Source organism: Anopheles coluzzii, chromosome 3, assembly GCF_943734685.1.
Source record: "Anopheles coluzzii chromosome 3, AcolN3, whole genome shotgun sequence".
NCBI lineage: Eukaryota > Metazoa > Arthropoda > Insecta > Diptera > Culicidae > Anopheles > Anopheles coluzzii.
In genome coordinates, this window is record NC_064671.1 from 64,060,032 (window position 1) to 64,079,901 (window position 19,870).

Genomic DNA, 19,870 nt, shown 5'->3' on the forward strand with positions numbered 1-19,870 from the left:
ATCGATGAGTTCACCAACGTCACTGTCGTCAAAAATGGAGGAAAAGAAAGGCATAGTATCCATCAGGACTGCCATGACTTTTTGTGTGTGCTGTGCTAGAGAGAGAGAGAGAGTATGTGTGTGTGTGTTTGAGCGTGTATGTGTGTGTGTGTGTGAGAGAGAGAGAAAGAAAGAAAAAGACTAGCACAGCAATGTTTCTGCTTCGCTGCGAACGCTTTCACTCAAATTACAACGGTTTTTAATTAAAACTGAAATTAATCCAAATCTTTTCCCGGCCACCACATCCGAACGCATCCTTCGAGGCATCCGGCATCCACAGCCCGGTACTTTGTCAGCCACCTCGATGAAGATTTTTTGCACCCTGCCATCCTTCCCATATCCCGTATACCTCTCCACACCAAAACAATACAAATCCCAGACTTTACTGTGGATGGCAGTTCATCCAGCGATTAAAAATAGAAAAAAGGGACAGAAAAAGCAAAAAGCCCAACATCTTGCCTCCCGCTCTTCTTGATGGAGGACACACAAAAAGCAGGAAGAGTAGGACCGCCCCTAACTGCAAGGTTCACTCCACATTTTGCAGAGCGACAGCCGCAGCCACCGATGGAATCGTCCTCCTTCCTGGCGCCATCGTCTCCAGCTGGACCGTCCACCTTGCTGCTGCTTGGAATTGGGGTCGCGGCCGGTATAGCCCTGGTGCTGCTCAATATCCTTCTTATCGGATTCTGTCTCTACCGGCGCAGTCTACCCGGCAGCTCCAGTTCGCGTCGTGCGCGGCACGATCACAAATACACCGGCGCGCTGTACAACAGCGGTGGTAATGGTTGTTTCCTTTCCCACGGGCAGCCATGGTCACCGTTTCCGGTTGCTCGCCACTTCCCTCTGGGCGGTTTCTGCTCACCATTATGTCCTTCTCTTCCCTTGGTTTATTATGTGAGAGTGTCTTGGTTTCGTTTGTGGTACCCATCGTCGTTAAGTCAGTCAGTGCGTCCTTCCAAGCTTTTCTTCAGCCGCACGCCCGCTCGCTCACTTTGCTCCCTTTCGGTGTTGCGGTTTGGGGATGGATTTGTTGTTAATTATTTTTTAATATCTTCGCTTTCGCTTGGGTTAAGCTTTCCCGCTTATCCTTTTTTGTAACGGACCGCTTGCCGCTAGCACCACCAGCCGACGGTACCTGTTGTCGCGACTGGGAGGCACGATTCGTCCCAGCAACGCGAAAGAAGAAAAGTGATTTATTCGTGGCTAGTTAACAAATTCATTTTTCATTTTCTCCGCCTATTTTCATGAAGCGTAGGATGATAAAGGTTTGAGGACACTTTAAAGGGATTTTTGAGGAAAAAAAACTTTATTCAAATTGGATTTAAAACGAAGCAAGACGTCAGCTTGACAAGCCTTAATCGTAAAACTCTAGTCACGGCACCAAGCGTTTGTTCGTCGTTTATATTTGTGTCATATTCAAGTCATATTTGTGCAACTGTTTTTTTTAATGCAAGATGCATGCAGTTGTCCTAAAAAGATGCATTTTTCACCTCTTGGAAACCTAACCTTCATCACTTACATTCCAGTTGCCCACTGCTAGTGCAATGTTTCCAAACCAAAAACACAACACTCGTTTACGCTTGCTTCTTTCTGTTTGTCTTATTCATCATTTGTTTTAAGCCTTTATATGATTTTTTTCTCTCCTGTCAGTTTTCAGTTTTATTCGGCTTTGTTTAACTTTACCTTTCGTTTGCATTTATTTCTGTTTCGTTTCATTTGCTGCTGCTGCTGCTGCTGCTCCTGCACACTGGTATTCCGATGATAAAACACGCCTTGTACGCTGCGGAAACGCACTGGCGCACTCACACACATACATACTGCGTACGTACTGGACGCATTTACGCAACGCATGTTCATTGTGCCATCTACACAACACGCATTTGCCTCCCGACCCGTTTACCAGCATCAGACGGAACGATACCAGCGGAGCTGAGCGAAAAGGCGGCACTGCCCAGCTTCGTGATATTTTGCTTCGCCTTCGCCGGACTGTGTTTGCTGATCGTGAACGCTGGCCTCGTCGCCTGCTTCATCGTGAGGAAGCGGGCTAAAGGTAAACTAAACAGACTGTTTTTTTTTTTTCATTTTTCGATTTCCGCTTTTTGTTTTTCTCCCTTCTGGCCTTGTCTTTTTTCTCTCCGTTAAGCCTCTGTTTGAAAATGTACTTTTTTTCTTCTTTTTCTTCTGTCCACACCGCTGCGCTTCAATACATCAAACGAATGTTTTCTAACATCCGCTTAAATTTGTTCACTGGCCTATGCTGGGGTTTTGTTTTGAGGGTTTTGTGTAGATCAATTTTATTTCCAAACATCTGTTTCACGTACGGCTCGGACAGTTTTGTGAAAGCCCATGTGATGTATGGTTGGGTTTTTTTTAAATATTTTTGTCAAATTAAGTTTTTGCTCGTTTCTGACATTGGGGCCCTTCACGATACTAGTCAGCTTGTTGTATGGAGTTTGACAGTTGGAGGCTGAAATCATGTAAACACTCCATACGAAACCACACACAAAACTAGCCTGCGATTTTCAGTCTAGATAAATAGTCTAGAGTCATTCAAGTATTGAAATATATGCGTTTGAGCTGTAATTTAAATTGTCGGCTTAAAGTTAATACTGACTGGGTTGCGGCGACAGTTTAAACATAACAACAAAATTATTACAATTGCAAAGAAAAAGTTTACGTTTAATAGTGTTTAAATCACTAGTTTCATTGATGTAAAGATATTGTTAAATATCCTCATTGGACCCGTATGTAGTAAACTTCTGCATTTTATTTTCAATGTGCAATCAACACATACACATTTCAACACTGTTTGCTCAAATAAATCAACCACAGTGAATCATGAGCAATGAGCTTAAAATGAACAATCTTTAATTGGCACAACGTTCAATCAATCCATGCCATTTCCCTCCACCAGCTGGGTGCGATAATTCATATCGTGTCGATTACCCGCGAGCTGATAATCCCCGCAATCAAACCACAAATCAGACATCGCTCAGTGCTAATGGGACGGCGCACTGCACGACAAGGCTCGGGGTGATCTTTTTTCCACTCCACTCCGCAACACATTATTCTATCCCGAAAGCATTCGAGGTATCGGCAAAGCCTTGCGACCACAGGTGTCACCGGGAACATCAATCATGATTATAACTTTTCATCGACGATGTCATCAGTGAAAACAATACACACAAATGGCCTCCGGGACGGGCTAATCTGTGCGGCCCCGGAAGAAGCGGGCACATTAACCGAGGATTACTGTTGTTGGTGGTTTTTACGTTTTGTCTGTTGGACCTCTTTTTTACGGTAATATTCCGCACCGTTCCATCTTATGTATTATCAATCATAACGCAATGCAAATTATGTCCAACAAGACCGGTGTGCTAAGTGTGACGAGTTACCATTAGTGGAATTGATTTATTGTTTTTTCCCAAGCTAAAAAAAAGAAACAAACACACTCTCACTGAGCATTTCTATTCACATTGTTCACGTAAACCCAAGAAGAAGTAGAAAAACAACCGGAAACGAACCACCAGAACCTGTCCAAAAACTGAACACCATTACTAAATACTAATGTATGACTGTTTTCGATTACACATCGTAGACTCATCCAACCCAAACAGCAAATCGGCAACGATTGAGATGTATGCGCCCAGCTCGTACAACGATACAGTGACGGGCGAGACACTGTCCAGCGTTTCGGAAAAGAGCGACGCGTACTCGAACGACGGTAGTCAGCCTGATTTTATGGTGAGTTACAGCTGTAATCCATAAGCTTTCGATCATTATTTACAATTGCATGTGTTTTTGTTGCAGGATGAAACTAGAAAACGTGCTGTTTCTACGTATCTAATCGATGGAGGAGAGATGCAACCACCGAGGTACCAGCAGGAGGGCAACCTACCTCACTACGCAAGCAATACCGGCACTGAGAACGGTACGTTTTGAAAATTTCATCTAAAAAGCTTTTTCTTTGTGAAAGAAAAATCAACTTTTGACACAAATTTTCCGAAAGCACATTGTACTGTGAACTATGTGAAATATTTCAATGGTTGGTATGAAATATTTCACGAGCCAGTGGCTCGCAAATGCGTTTGTTTGCAATTCTTTTGACAGCTTTCACGAACTGTTCTTCTGCCTCATTTTGCTTTATGATGTTATTTGTTTTATTGTAACGTAATTTTATATAACTATGTACAGGAACGTTTTCTATAACGTGTGCAGAATTATTTTAAAACAAAATAAACCATGCTCGTGTGTTCAATTTTAAATTATTTTTCTTTTTACTTTTCGAAATGTCATTCTTTTCTTAAATGAAATAATAGCAGTGCTTTCCTGGGACTTCATTCCTGGATATCCACCCAACACAATAACCAATTTATTTTATTCTATTGAGTTACATAACGATGTTCATAGTATAAGTAACTAAACTGTTAAAATATCAAACAAAGTGGTTGGTAAATTGTAGTTTTTGAAATATTGCTGATGCAATTGTACTTTAATTTTACATTAATAACACAATATAATACAATGCAACAGAGTTTGGTATACATTTTTCAAAAAAAAATCCCCAAAAAAAGAAATCCCCTCTTCAGAAGAGGTCAGAATATTCTTTTCACTTGCTCAAGTTTTAAGTTAACAGCCCAACTTAGATGTTTTCGATGTATTTTGACATGATGAAAACATAAAAAAGTATTAAAAATTACTAAAACTATTTCTGATTCCAGGATATGATCAATCCGGGCCCACCGATCAACTGAAAAACTCAACTATGGACGGCTCCTACTATCACATGAACAACGACCGTTTCTATCCACCGATGGTAAGCAACGCTCATCATGCTTCAACTCTTTTGTGCTTTTAAAAAGCTCCATATACAGCAAAAGCTCTTTCAAAAGCAAGAATAAAAGCTCTAATGTTCTTAACTTTATTTCAGGATTATCCGGGCGTCGAGTTTCCCACACCTCCACTACCCATTTTACCTTCCGTTGGACCAACGGAAAGCTCTTCCGAAACATTACGACGGGTAGCGCGAACGATGGTTCCACCGCCTGATGTAACGCACCACACACACCACAGAACTGGCGGCCAACAGCACGATTCCAGTAGTCTTTCCGCGACGTTGCCCTTCGGTTCACTCAATGCCAGCATTTCACAAGCCGTCCAATCGACCCCCAAACAACCGCAAGGTATCCTGAAGGATCCAAAACGGAGCAACAGTTCCGCTAGCGGAAGTCACACCTATTCAAGCCTGCCGCTTCAGCAGCAGCAGCAGCTGTACAGTATACACAATCCCTCACCGATCCCGTCGGATCAGTATGTGGCTGGACCGAGCGGGTATGGGTTGATGATGGACCCACAAGGTCACGTTGGCACCAGTGCGGGGAGTATTTTGCTGATGGGAGCGTATGATCCGCCAGCTAGTTCCAGTCTAGCGTCATACAACGTTTCTGTCGGGTACACCGATTCGGACGGACATCTGGTTTAGCGTTGATAGGGTTTGTACGAATCAGAGGGCCAAAATCAATTATTAATGGGTTATATTTTGAGGAATGACACGACACTTAATTGATTAGTGTATAGCTACCCTTCAGTTGTATTTTACAAGGCAAAAATTAATATTTTACGTAGGTTGCGTAAATTTAATGATACTTTAATAATACTTTGTTAGTAAGGTACATGATTTTTTACTCATGATCGAAGAAATAACATGTTTAGAATACGCCTTGACACATCGTAAAATAGCGATGCACTGTGAAGTGTGAAGCCAAAATCGATTACATTCGAAGATGTCCATGCAAATGCTCGTATAAATACCATCTATTTTACGGCGAGTATTTTCACGCAATACATGGGCGTATGTCATCGCACTATACAAGTTGACCGAAGATCGCACCCAAATTGATGTGAAATATTGCAGTGACTTTGCTATTTGGCTACTTTTTCACGCTTCAAAGCGTGAATTTGTCTCGGTACGACTAAGCGCACGGATACAAAAAATCACAAACCATATAGTGACATATAGTAATAGTTTTTAAAAACTGTTTCACGATAATTTACGATAACGAAACATTATTTAAGGGAATGATTTTATTTTTGTTTGCCAATTTTTAAACAAGTTCACAGAAACTACCAAAGTTAATAATGAAATAAGAGGTAAAGATACACGTTGTCAATTAATCATTCATAAGAACTCAAACCTTAAACTAATAAGAATGAAGTCATATTCTTTATTTACTTATTTTTCTTCAATTCTAAAAATTCTGATCGACAATAATGAAACATTAAACAATTGAAATTAAATTTCACTCATTATTTTAGAATCGCTTCTTTGGTTTTTCTTTACAAAGGTTACCTCACACACTTTATTATTGTATCGTTAAGTTTAAATATTTTTTTATTTATCATGAACGTGACAAATTTTGTATTTTGTTGGCAAAGTTACTGTAAATACGTCAAACGATACGAGCATTGATAGCATTTTAAGAACAACTGTTAGCCAAAGAAGTCGATGCCGATGCCGGTAAAGTTAACACGTCAGGAAAACATCGAACCAATAATATTCGATTTTTTTTTTTTTGAAAATCTTGAAACATTTTGGCTTTGAAGCAAAAAAAAATTGCGACCCATTGAGCAGGTTCAAGAAAGCCAAATAAACTGCCAATGGTTTCTTGAGAGATGAATACACCAATTCTTCTTTCTTACATTTTTTTATAGCAACATAAAACAACATAGAAGTGGGCTGTCTACCACTTTCGATTGATTTTCATACCAATGCAAACCAGCACAAATACTTTCTTGGAAAGATTCTTGTGACTGAGGCATGGGCAAACAGTTTACCAGAGTGCTAAACATTTCATCACTTTGTGCAGATGTGCAATAGACCACAGTTAGCCAAACTATCATCACAGGTCAAAACAGACACAAAAAAACGCATGCGAAACAACTTACCGAACGTGTACATCCAACGAGTAGATAGAACAAAGTAGTGTAAACAATCATTTTAATATAAACTTTATCATAGATAGTTTCAGCAGACAATGTAAACAAACAACAAATTAAGAAGAATGAGAATAAGACGTGAGATAATACAGTGAAATGAAGATCAAAGCATTGACACGGGTTTGTTCTTCATTTGAGTATTTGTATGACTTTAGAAGAAAAAATAAAGATCAACTGCTATGTATCCATCATGCATTATTTTATTTCATTGATTTTATTCATTTTGATGACCATAAAAAAAACATTTCGTACAAAATGAATCATTATTACACTGAATGTAAAATGAAACTGCAAAAAAGTTTTTCCCATACCGGGAATCGAACCCGGGCCTTCTGGGTGAAAGCCAGATATCCTAGCCACTAGACCATATGGGAGATGTGTTGTTTGCCAGTTAGATATAAACTTAATAAAATCATGATTGTCTTTTCAGATTGCATACATTCCGTCTTTTCACAGGTGACGTATATAGTTAGTTTACTAATTTTTTTCCAAACAACTAATTTTTTTGAGTTAAATTCTGTCATGAGCCAGTTATGAAAATAATGCACGATGATATATAATTCAGTAAAATAATTATTTCTCAAATGGTAGACATATTGCCCTGTAATTCATATAGAATCATCATTTTACTAGCTGTCTGAATAAATTATACATTATATCTTCAACAAAAAAGCTCATGTAAATCAATGTGCTCAATTGCACTAAATATGAAAAGCACCCAATATGCTCGTCCTCTAACAATCATTCATAGATTACAAACTGTTGTTGAGTCAATTTATCCCAACAGAATGTATTTAACGCAAACGATGGAGAAGCCTGGTCATTCGTTCAAAATGTTCTAGAGACGAAATTAATGACAAAATGGAGAAGCCTGGTTATTTGTACAAATAGTTAAATAATGTGACAGTATCTGTTGCTGTTCTTTGCAAATTGTTCCAAATATTTGACAGGATTAACCATTTTAAAAAAAACAATATAGTCATAACAGTATATTTTAAAAAATGATATAATTTCCATTATAGCGATATCTTAGAATTGAATAAATAAATTGATGCCCAGATTGTTGAAAAACAATCAGTTTCAATAAATTCCGAATTAGTAAAAAACTAAAACGCAAAAAATTGCTTGAAAGCAGCTAAACGTAATGCACAAAATGCCTTGTAAACAATCATTTTAGTTGCACCAGAACGGTCGCTCGTGGCAAGATTGTAGCTTGAAATTAAAAATAAATTCTCCCTACTCCCCTTTTCCCATCATTCATCCCAACAGCTGATCAATCAGTCCGGGGCATCCTAATGCGGAAAGTAATGCTTCACTCACCATCGAGCAGCAGTAGCAGTACACAGCTCCGTCTCTAAGCAACGTCGCTGGTTGTTGCTTCGTATTTGTAAACGCTCACAGCACGATACACACAACTACTAGTCAAATAGACTGCGTGTATAAAAAGAATTCAAGCATTAGCGCGGGTAAATTGCGGCAGCAAACCTGTCAAAAAGTCTAATCAACAAATGTTACATCTTTGTTCGCCACCAAGAACGATAGAGATAGCCATTGGAAAATGCTGCACAGTGTGTGCCTGTCTCTGTGCCTGTTGCTTGTATGGGTGTGGTACTGTGCCGGCTAGCCGAAGGCAGCAAACCCGTCGTGAGCTGTTGCGCATGCTGTCCGACCAAACCGCAATCCAGCTGTCGGAAAGTATTTTCAGTGGCTGCGTATGAGCGCACGGCAGGTGATGCGTGCTGGTGGACGTGGGAAGCATTTGTTATGGTTGAATCCTGCAGTAACAGCGACAAATTGTTAGCTAAGACGAGCGTGAGACGAAGGAGAGTAGGCGATGGCTAGCTTCGGGAACTGCTCGAAATGCCCGAACTATGCCATACACGCACACAAACACGCTAAAAACGATTTGCGGTAGTAGTAGTGGCGCTGAAGGGAACAAATTTGAGTTGCTGAATATTTTCCTCTGTTTTTCCCCGTTAATCACAAGGAGAGAAACAAATGGGGGTGCATTATTGTTGTTGTAATATTATTTTTTTTTTCGAAAATGAACATTTAAAATAGTTAGAAATAGTTTCAATAGTTTCACTTCTATTTGAAAATTTAACAATCTACATTTCTTAATTTACTACACATATTAACAAACTACTCTAGCCTCGTAGCTTTCAATCCAACCCTGCCCATCAGATACCCGCAATCTGGATACGCGCGTATGTTTGGCTCAGCACTTTTCTCGAGCACTGCAACAGTCGAGATCGAAACAAGGCCACCGAAGGCCACACATTTCCGTTCGTCCTGAGTGCTCCGTTGCGAAGAACAAAAAAACAAACGGGAGCCTTTTGCAAATCTCCCGCACGGGGAGCAACGGTACGGAGGTTGGTAGTGTATGTGTTTTTTTTCTTTGTTATTGCTATATTCAAGCTCATCGAACGTTAGGTGTATCAATTATTCAAACCCATTCCAGCACTTCCGGGCTCTGTTGAGTTCAACGTGTTAAGTAGTGCAGTTAGCGCCCGTTCGTTGCAACTGACGTACGTGTGTGTTTGTGCGTGCTTTTATATATTTTCCCAAGGCAATAAATTTAGCATAAAGTTGTGACGCGTTGCTTCTTCGATTACAGTGTCAGAACTGTAGAAAAAGTGCGTGTGTTTTAATTAGTTCTAGTGAATTATTTGTCAAACTTTCAACTCGTGTATGGCAATATCAACAACGCTTGTAACATAATACAAACTTACTAGTTCCCTTCCAAAAAAACATACAGTTAATTTACAAACATTTCCCCTTTGTGTGTATGCTACATTCCTTTGCGCATAATGCTCCGTTAGAGGGTCCCGTGCTTGTCGATTATTACAGTGCACGCAAGGAATGGGTGCGTTTGTGCGTGAAACTTTTTCGCGCGCATACATAAAATTAGCTCACGAATCGGTCGGTCTCGCTCGATCTTATCCCACGGTTCTCTTCTTTTGTCACTCCTCTGCGGTAAAGTAACAACACGACGAGTATGTGTTCTTGTTGATTTTGTTTTTTTTTTTTCAAGGTGAAAAATGATTGTTGAAAATTTGCTTTCCGCTGTCCACTGTTTTCTGTACCGTCGGTAAAAGTGTCGGGGCGGGGTAGTGATGGTAGTGGAAGTAGTGCAGTGATTCATCAAAATAGAACAAAAACGGATTTCTGCTGCTGCTAAACTGCTTACCAACGTTCGGTGGGAATGAAAATAAAATCGGTTTCGACAAATATTGAAACGTGGCAAGGTTAATAAAGTTACAAATTTATTTTCGGTGCTTCTCAAATTCAACACATTAATATTCTTGTCTTCGTCAGTTGAAAGTTGTATGAAACAATCTTGTATAAAATTGTTTAAATATTATCAACGAAAATCAAAAATTTCAAATGAAATTAATGAAAAAAGAAAAACAGAGTTAAAACCAATGCATCACAATGCATCCTTTTGTAAGCAATATAAAAAAATGTGAATGCATAAACACGTAAAAAAAAATTAAACAAGAAGCATTACATTGTCACAAAATAATAATAAAAAATCATTATTTTAAAATTTACACACTATATTTAAAAAAATACAAAAGAATGAAAAATAAAACTCTAGGAAATACATTTCATGGAATTAATAAACTTATCCTTACATTAAGTACAACAGTTTTTGAATAATAAATTTATAGCACACCGGCTCATGCGAAGCTTTCAATTTGCTCGACATCATCCCACCGTATGCCTGATTATTTTGTGTCGGTTAGACACATACGTCTAGTGAAACCCAGTAATAAGACTGGTATGAGCAAGGTTGAGGAATGAGCACGTTGAACAAATTTCGTTATTCAAATCATCAATTTTCTCGTTCATTATTAAAGTATTTATCAAAAATTGATATTTTTTTCCTTTTATTCATTTATACCAGATAGAATTTGTTTTTCTCTTTGATTTTTCAATGTTTGGTTCTGTGATAGATTGTGTATGTACATCATTTTCATTTATTTGTGCCTTATTAACAAGTTTAATTACAATAATTCTTCTTCTTTGGCTCAACAACCGATGTCGGTCAAGGCCTGCCTGTACCCACTTGTGGACTTGGCTTTCAGTGTCTTATTGATTCCCCCCCCCCCCCACCCCCCCCCCATAGTAGGATAGTCAGTCCTACGTATGGCGGCGCGGTCTATTTGGGGATTGAACCCATGACGGGCATGTTGTTAAGTCGTACGAGTTGACGACTGTACTACGAGACTGGACAATAATTAGGTTGATTAATAAATCTTATTTTCAATCGGTATTTATGAAATCAAATGTGTATCAATTAGTTCATAAACTATTTTTTTGTGGATTTAAATACCACGACCTAATGACAAACTCGATGGATAGTCAATATTGTAATTTAGCCGTTAAAGTCATAGATTATAAATTCCATTGTAGTTAGGGCATGCTTATACAGACTACGATTGCTGTAAGAAGAATTGGCTTTTATAATTAGTAATGAGTTAGATCTTTTATTCACTAAACTTTTTTTTTATTTGAAAGCAAAGCAACACCATGTCGAGGTCCACCTAAAACATCCTGAACATTGTTAGCATTGATTTTAGTTACCAATATAATGGATTATAATATTTCAAAGAAAATCGACGTTATCTTAAATATTATCTTAATAGTAACTAGGTGCAATACAATCTTGTATCTTGTATCTTATCTCTTGTAATTTCAAACTAAAAGACAGGTTTTAAAATCTATTTCAATGATCAACTTTTAACAATTACGATTGGATATGGAAAATTATGATCTAAGGGTCGAGTCTTTTCTATACATTTTGAAGTTCAAACATTTCTGAGAAACATGTTTACATTCTACTCCACTTTTCAGTTTAAACACTAAGAATAGAAAATTGACATTTAAAACTAAATTAGTAACATCTGAAACATCTTCAAACATTCTATCAACGATGATGGTTTCCTAAAAATCCATGGAAACGTAAAAAATTAGTAGCGGACATCCAAAATGAGTGTGACCTTGTGGGATTCTTTTAGTCAAACTTCGTGTTGCTCGGCAGATTCCGCACGAATCTTCAATACTGACAAGTGATTTGCTCTACCAGTACAGTAAATCTACCGAAGAACACGATCGTTGCCCATTACGCTCCATCTAAATTGCTTGAATTTCACAACCTTCTTTACCAATAACAAGATTCCACGCAACCTGTACCGTACTTCAAACACACCGTATGATTGAGGAAGAATTTGCGGCCGCTCGCTGCTCATTGAAAAAATTAAACGGTTAAATATTTTCAAAAAAGACATACACGTCCCAAGCTCGGGTTCATAACCAACGGACCAAAGAGGCAGAAAAAAACGCATTCGTTCCCACTCCTTGCTTTGTATTACACACGTACTCCCATCCCTGCACCTCCCGAAAGGATCACCCGAGCCGACCGGTCAGCCAGCCAGCAGCGCTCACCCCGGGGACTGACCGTGGCTGGGTGATATTTTTGGTCCGCAGTACTCTCGCCGTACGGAGTGCGCGGGTCGTCCCGAGTTCGCTGGCTCGCGGTGCGCTCGTTCGATCTTAAAATATCGACCCCAAGGAACGCACCCATTCGTAGTCGAGCCGTGGAAGAGTGAACACGCCAGCGAGTACAACTTCCGTCCGTCCGTACGTTGCGCCAGAGGGTGCGCAAAGCATTGCCCCATAATCTGTGTGCCCGTGTGTGCGCTGCTTCAGGCCCCCCGGGGATATCGTGCGGAAGTGTGGCACAGGTTAGTTCTCCAAAACACCCTCCCCCCATCACCAAAAACCGGGCCGTGGATTACGGTTTTTGACGTCTGTTTCATAACGCGTCCAGTGTGCTCCAGTGTATATGATCGTACAGAGGTGTAGCACCCCTGACCTGGCTGACGTGCGAGTGTGAAAAACCTAAGCGACCATTGTGTAGTGTATGCTAGATTAGAAAAAAACGAATGTTGTATGAAACACGATTAGATAATCGAAGTAAAGTGTGTACCTTGTGTGCGTTGAAGTTAAGTCAATCGCGAATAAATCGTCCCAGATTTGAATTAATTTTACATTACGACCTCAATGTGTTGATCTTGCTGCTTCCGGATGAGCCCGGATAAAATTTTGTTCGCCCAGGGGTTTTCTGTGAAAATATAATACGGCTCGCCTAAGAAATCCCGTACAGTGCAAAAATAAGAAAAATAAGAAGATATGGCCAACCGAAAAGTGGCAAGTGAAAAGTTTTATTTTTAAATACCTCCTCTCGAGTGAACGGGCGACCGTCCACTTTTTTATGTTTTCTTGCTCTTTCCGCCGTCCGAGAGCCAGCACGAGTGGTAATAGTCAGTGACAGTGGCTGGGAAGCGCAGAGAAAAATACAGAAACAACCGCAGCAGCAACAGCAACAACAACAACCAGTAGTGCCAGCCGAATCCGAAACAGCACGTCCTGGCCCGGTCGAGCCGGGTCAAAGTTAGCCAACAAAACCCCGTTTTTTCCTAGTGTGCATCACAGTGTGTGTGTATATGGCATAATCGTGTGTGTATATGTGTGAGTGTTTAGAGCGGTTCTTGCACAGGTTTAAGATGCGCGTGCGCTTGCAGATCTCTTCTTACGCTTTGCCGGCATCTAGGATGCGCTGGTTTCTAGACGAGGCAATCTGTCTCGGCCCGTTTCCACTGCGTTAGCAGCCGCTAGAGGAGAGCAAATGAGTTTATTTTCGTACGAGATATGCGTGCACGGCACGTGAAAACATGTGAGCATGTGCGTCGTGCGTGCATTGTGACTGTGTTTGTATGTACCGTCCCTTGCCAAGGGCAGAAACCACCCGTTTTAAGTAGTATTGCAACAGCAACAAGTGTACCAGTGGTTGTTTGGTAGTAATTACAATGTGATGAAAACATACGAAAAAGTGAGAAAAATTGAGTACGTTGCGATGACAAGAGGTGAAAGAAAATTTTAACCGTGCACATCGTCAGAGCATCTTAATTGACAGTGTAGCATATAAACAGGAAAGAAACAAAACGATCGTCTTCAGAAAGGGATGCTGACTACTAGGTTAAATGTCTTCTTAGCTTAACCACCCTTTACATACATCACTTTGATTTGGTAAGTGTCATTTAATTTATGGTGGACTTAAGGTAGATTTAAGATTTTTATATTAAATTATAATAGCAGACATATGGTTGTCGTAGCATTAGGATTGTTCTTTTAACTGATACTATAGAAAACCTTTGGATGTTAAAATCATGACGTTTGTGCGTTCTTCGCGCAGCTACAATTGTTTGACATTAATATCAATTAATATATTATATGGTGCCGGTCTGGTGGTACAGTCATCAACTCGTACGACTTAACAATATGCCCGTCATGGGTTCAAGCACCGAATAGACCGTGCCCCTATACGTAGGACTGACTATCCTGCTATTGTAACAATAAGTCACTGAAAGCCAAGCTCACTTCACTAGTAAGTGCTGGCAGGCCCGACAGCGGTTGTTGTGCCAAAGAAGAAGAAGAAGAATATATTTTTTGACTATTTTAGAAAAATTACGTTGTGTAAAATTATTAGTTCAGGGGAGCAGCTGCCTTTGAGAATTGAATCTGTTCTAAACGGCACCTTTCTCCTACTCAAAGGTCTTCTCATTAGTACCACGGAACAGCATAAAGCCCGCCGTACTTATGTTTGTATCGGAAGAAACATTTACATATTAAAATATGAATATCAATGTCTGGATCAGTCTGAGATCACTAGACAAATCAAATTGAAAAATTCATACCTTTGATACTTTTCATGATGCGAGCACTACGAGGATAATTTATCCATTGTTATAGCACTAATTTTTCTAAATAACATTGCTGTACATTCCGCCAAAAAACATAAGAAGTAATTTAATACGTGTAATGCTTCAATTTAAATGTTGAAGCTAAAGTTCTCTTTATTTGTACAATAAAACCAACATTTGTGCCTTTTACTCTTATGAATCATGTAACATCACTTAAAACTCGTAGAAACTTGCCAAAAGCTATTCATCCATTCGTAGGACTCATTCATACTTTTTGACCACCAGTTTGGCTACATTCCAAGCTCGTTTGTAATTTTTACTGGCACTTTTTGGTTCTGTGTAAACAACGTCAGGTTGATAGGAAGTAAAAAGAGCAAAACTATCTGATTTCATAATGTTGTGCAATGTTCACTTTGTACAAACCATTAATTTATGGTGTTTGAAGCATTCTAGGATAGCTGCCGGTTAATAGTGAAAATCAGTTCATTGTCACTCGTTCCCAACATTGCCCGGATGTACAATTTTCCTCAGCGATGGCACACACAAAGATGAGCTATTTTTAACATTGAACTCAAGATCTTCACTCTCAACATATGATCATCACGATGAATTCGTGTGTGGTCTATATACTAATAGCGGTATGTGCTGCTGGCTTTCACTAGCACTGATGCAGAATGGGTTATTCGTATTTAAGTAGCGATGAACTAATCGCAGCGTGTATTATTAATGCCTCGAAACAGTCATGTTTTGAAATTACTTGCTTCTCTTGCTTGCCTGTTAGCACAAATTAGCAGTGGATTTAGAATTTAGTAGTATTTTTAGCAGTGTTTCTTATTTTCATAAGAAATAGCCGAGACACATTGCTTCATATTTTAAACAGTTATAAAGCAAAAAAATCAAACAATTCCATCAAAGCATTCTTTAATTCGTTTCTTTTTTTAAGTTAATTGATTTTCACCAGACATTTAATTTGAACTGTATCTCAAAGAACAAAACTTCCACATACCGAGCAAAACCATTGCATTGTGTGGTTCTGCATTACTTAAATTTCTGCCATGTCTGGATGGTCAAGACCCGGCATCATCTGCAGCATGGAAAGAGCGCCTTGCATTAGAATTTGACGCCGTTCATTATGTAGATCATGACTGCGTACCGTTTGCGTCTAGTTCCACCTGCAACCATTCTCGACATCGTTTCGTGCTAGAGAATAATAATTAATTGCACCAGACGACACTTATGCGGTGATTGTTTTCATTCACATAGTGCTGCCCAGAATGTTTGTTTTGGGACTTGAAGTGGGTGAACTTTGCAGCATTATATCTATTCAGAAGAGAGCATGTGTTAAGGATCATAGAAACAATTTCACATATTTACTCTACTATGCTGCAAAGTTGGCCTTTCCAAAAGCACAATGAGTTTCTTTTGCCATTCACTGAAAGATTGCCATATTTTGTAAGTTCGGAGAGAACTGCACGCTTTACATTTTTCATTTACACGTTTATAAACGTAGTTATAAAGCTTAAATAAAATATTGGTAATACGAACATTTTTATACAGAAGTAATAATTTTAGCGTTTTTTAATCGAGCAGAATAATTAATTCCGCATGCAAAGGTGGTAATATACCAATAATGATTAAACATCTTCAGTACTGTACCTATGTAATTCAATGAAAATGGGTTTACATCATTTGCTTTCAAAGCACATTATTATTTGCTTACATTATTGAAATTCAATTAAACGAACCATTTTTCACCATACAAAGTATAAAACATCAAACAAATTCAAACAAAAGCGACACTCCAGCTAGTTGAGTATATTTATTTGCGACCTTCATCCGTTCCCAATTTCACTTTCACGAGCTATCCGATCACGTAAGAATTACCTCCCTGGAGGCACTCGAATTTTATCAAATTCTCCTCGTTAGCTTGTTGCCAGGCGACGGAACTAATGAAAGGCACAAGACACGACGCACTAATTGCTTCCATTTCGTGAGAATGTTGACTCGACTGTGAAATAAAAGGGAAACTCCCCGTTTCGTTAAAGATGTTGATTCGGGTGCCCGTTTGCTGCCGATGCTTAATCATTAAACGAAGGAGACATTTTTTCCGTTTTGTTTTCTTTCTACACTCCATTTGTTCTTTTGTGGGCTATTATTTTCATGCTCAATTGTAGCTGCAAATAAAAGGAAAGATAAACTCTCTGATAAGTATTTACCAAGGTCAGCTACGAGAAAGTCAAAGTACGACCAAGAGCAGCTTAAAATGAACAAAACATAGGCTACATTTTACATAATCGATAGCTACTCAAGGTTACTTGATAGTTTGCAACAGTGGATTCAAATTTGATGAAAAATAACTACACAAACCACAAAAAATTGTAACCTGCATCTGGTCTAAATGTTACCATTTGTTGTCAAGCCACAGCAGCTTTTAAGCTGCAGTTAAATACTCTGTTGTCGTACGACAGACACTCTCCTTTGAAGAGACCACATCAAACAGTTTCGCAGGCATCGTGTTTCCTCTTTCTGAAAGCGCTGAAAGAATCGTTCTTAAATGTGCCATAGAGCAACATTCGAAGTGTTGGGCCATGATGTCATTGCAACATTAGTTAGTTCAAATATAACAAACATTTCCCGAAGCAATTGATTTAAATGAAAAAATGTGTCTTTGGGCCAAGATGTCATCGCAACATTAGTTAGTTCAAATACAACAAACATTTCCCGAAGCAATTGATTTCAATGAAAAAATGTGTCTTTTGCTGCTCATATCAAGTATGAAGTTTGGCTTGATTTATAATAAGTGAAACTGATCATTTTGCTATAATTAAATTAATCAGTCTCCAAATCTCCAAAGTGTCTTATTTGCTCAATTGTAACGTTGATAACAAACATTCAATTGCATCCAATCAGTGTAAAACTGCAACGCTAAATAGAAGCATCTACATTCACACTTTGCTTTGATTTTCCAGTTGACTTGCACAGCGATACAACCCATTCGCTTTGCTCGGTTACGAGATATGTTCAGCTCTAAGTAATACCAGCGTGAGATGCTGACGTTCCAGCATCGGGAGCATCATCGATTTTCTAGATAATCCGATTAGGAGGCACAGCTAGAGAGAGTGGAGCCAACCTTCGCTAGGCGATGGAGTCTTATCTCTTGATTTTCCGTGAACAACTTTCACGGCCTGCCGGAGGATAAAATCGATTCTAGCTCGTTGAGTCTGTTACTTGCTTGCGGAAGAGTGCTGACACCGCACAAACGGGCACAAACATATAGTACCGTGGCTTAGCCACATAAACGAGACTACACAATAATCGATGCAATTGATTTACACAATCGACTAAATTTAGTCGATCAATTTTACGACCACAGCCTCGTCGATCTTACTTCAAATGACGCCCGTCCATTTATGTAACCGTCTGCCCCATTTAACTGTCGCTGGGAAGAAAAAAATCCTTCCTGATCACATTTTCTGTTTCATTTCGCAACATTTCACATTTCGCAATCACTCCAAAATTTCACTGCATCCATGATGCGCTTCTGGCTTGCGTGACTGGGTGCCGTTTGCCAACGGCAACTTCCCCGTCGCGTGGGAGTAAAATGCTAAACAGCAAACAACATCTTAAATGAAAATCGTTACGACCTGCCGGCATGCACGAAACAAAAACGATTGATTGCAATGAAAAGGCGAGCGGATACTTGAAATCTTGATAAGTTAGTGCAATCAAGCTTTGGTACATTGTCACCAGTAACCTTGACCTTGTTCTTTTTTCAGTATTAGTAAGCCGCATTATTGATTTAATATTTAAAAAAAGAATGAAAGCTCCCTGGGTTCATATGAATTTAAAAAAGCAATTTACCACAAAATCCATTCTACGCTGTTTGAATGTTTAAAATACAATTTCACCAACATTCCGCGCCGTCTGCAATCCTGCTGGTTTTCTCCCATTCTTTAAACACTGCAAAGCCATCCCGAAAGGTTCATCATTCAATACGACACACGATGTGCAAATATTTACCCTTATCTGTACCGGCGCTGCTAGTGGTTCGTACACAAAACCTGCTCTGACAAAAAATGGATACCATACACCAACCATAAAATAGCCCGAACCGAAGCGAAGGATGAAACAAAGTACGAAAAATCAACACTTTACCTTCTTCGCGCTGGTACAACCTAACCCCACCCGAGCGATTTGCTTTGGTTCGTCTTGCTAGGATCCTTGCCAACAAAAGCGAACCATCTTTATCGTGAAAACGACCGACAATGCTGTCTTTATGGGCTCGAGCGTCGAAACGCAACCCACCACACAACTTACGGGGGAGCCATCCCTGTATCTGCTCCAGCCCGTTAAACGAACGTAAGCATCTTCTGGCATCACTTTCGGTGGAAAATAAAGGCTCTCTTTCTTCTTACTGCTTGGTTACCTAAACTATCGTTCCTCCGTTGAATTGGCAATGGGTGGGGGAGGTTCACACCAGCCGGTGCTAACAATTTCGTTTCTCCCGAAACCGAAACCGATTGAAGGAGGTATACATGCAATCTAATTCGCTTCGAATTCTAGCAACTGGAAAACTGTTGCTTGCTTTAATGTGCATGAGAAAGAAGGTTTTTCCTTTTCTTTTTTGGAACCACATAAACCCACAACAACCCACAGAGAGAGAGAGAACAGCCGGAAAGGATTTTGTAGGCCATTTTTAATGCGATCGTTCGTTGGCGGGCTGACCGTAAACAGCTGTTGCTTCGCCGCGTACGAAGCAATTCGTTATGGCCAGCAGCAGCACCACATGACAAACGAAAAATAGACGGATAATTTATACCACCACAACAAGGGATTTGCTGGAGCTGGAAGAGGTTTGGGGGTTGGTAGATTACAAGTGCGATATAAAATTAATGTGCTATGCATTAATGAAATGCAGGCTGAATAGAAACGGCAGGCCCACACTAAAGGGCCAATTTGCACTTTACAAAGGTGTGGAGATAAATATATGTGCGTGTGTGTATATATGTTTGCTTATGTGAGTTAAATTATGTATTCATTGAATTTGCGTTCAAGTAAAAGTTTTT

At 39.5% G+C, this 19,870-nt stretch overlaps 2 protein-coding genes and 1 non-coding gene across 17 annotated transcripts in view; 2 read left to right on the forward strand and 1 right to left on the reverse strand.

Annotated features, from left to right (window-relative positions):
• The window catches only part of LOC120956222 (nephrin-like), a 274,578-nt gene extending 267,362 nt beyond the window's left edge, over positions 1–7,216 (forward strand). For 2 of the 3 annotated variants that reach the window (XM_049608295.1, XM_049608296.1), the window contains exons 20-24: positions 584–817; positions 3,638–3,783; positions 3,850–3,970; positions 4,761–4,855; positions 4,970–7,216. In XM_049608295.1, the coding sequence (XP_049464252.1) occupies positions 584–817; positions 3,638–3,783; positions 3,850–3,970; positions 4,761–4,855; positions 4,970–5,521 (1,148 nt within the window). In that variant the 3' untranslated portion in view covers positions 5,522–7,216. Of the gene's footprint in view, positions 1–583; positions 818–1,942; positions 2,090–3,637; positions 3,784–3,849; positions 3,971–4,760; positions 4,856–4,969 lie in introns of all 3 variants that reach the window. The other variant, XM_049608297.1, reaches the window with a different exon arrangement.
• Positions 7,217–7,337: 121 nt separating this feature from the next.
• Positions 7,338–7,409, reverse strand: Trnae-uuc (transfer RNA glutamic acid (anticodon UUC)). Its single transcript has one exon. It is a non-coding gene; the product is annotated as a tRNA-Glu (tRNA).
• A 5,136-nt stretch (positions 7,410–12,545) lies between these two features.
• Positions 12,546–19,870, forward strand: part of LOC120958269 (ryanodine receptor) — a 41,811-nt gene continuing 34,486 nt past the window's right edge. For 11 of the 13 annotated variants that reach the window (XM_049608293.1, XM_040380948.2, XM_040380949.2 and 8 more), the window contains exon 1: positions 12,547–12,785. The gene's annotated coding sequence lies outside the window, so the exon portion shown is untranslated. Of the gene's footprint in view, positions 12,786–19,870 lie in introns of all 13 variants that reach the window. The other 2 variants (XM_040380942.2, XM_040380951.2) reach the window with 1 other exon arrangement.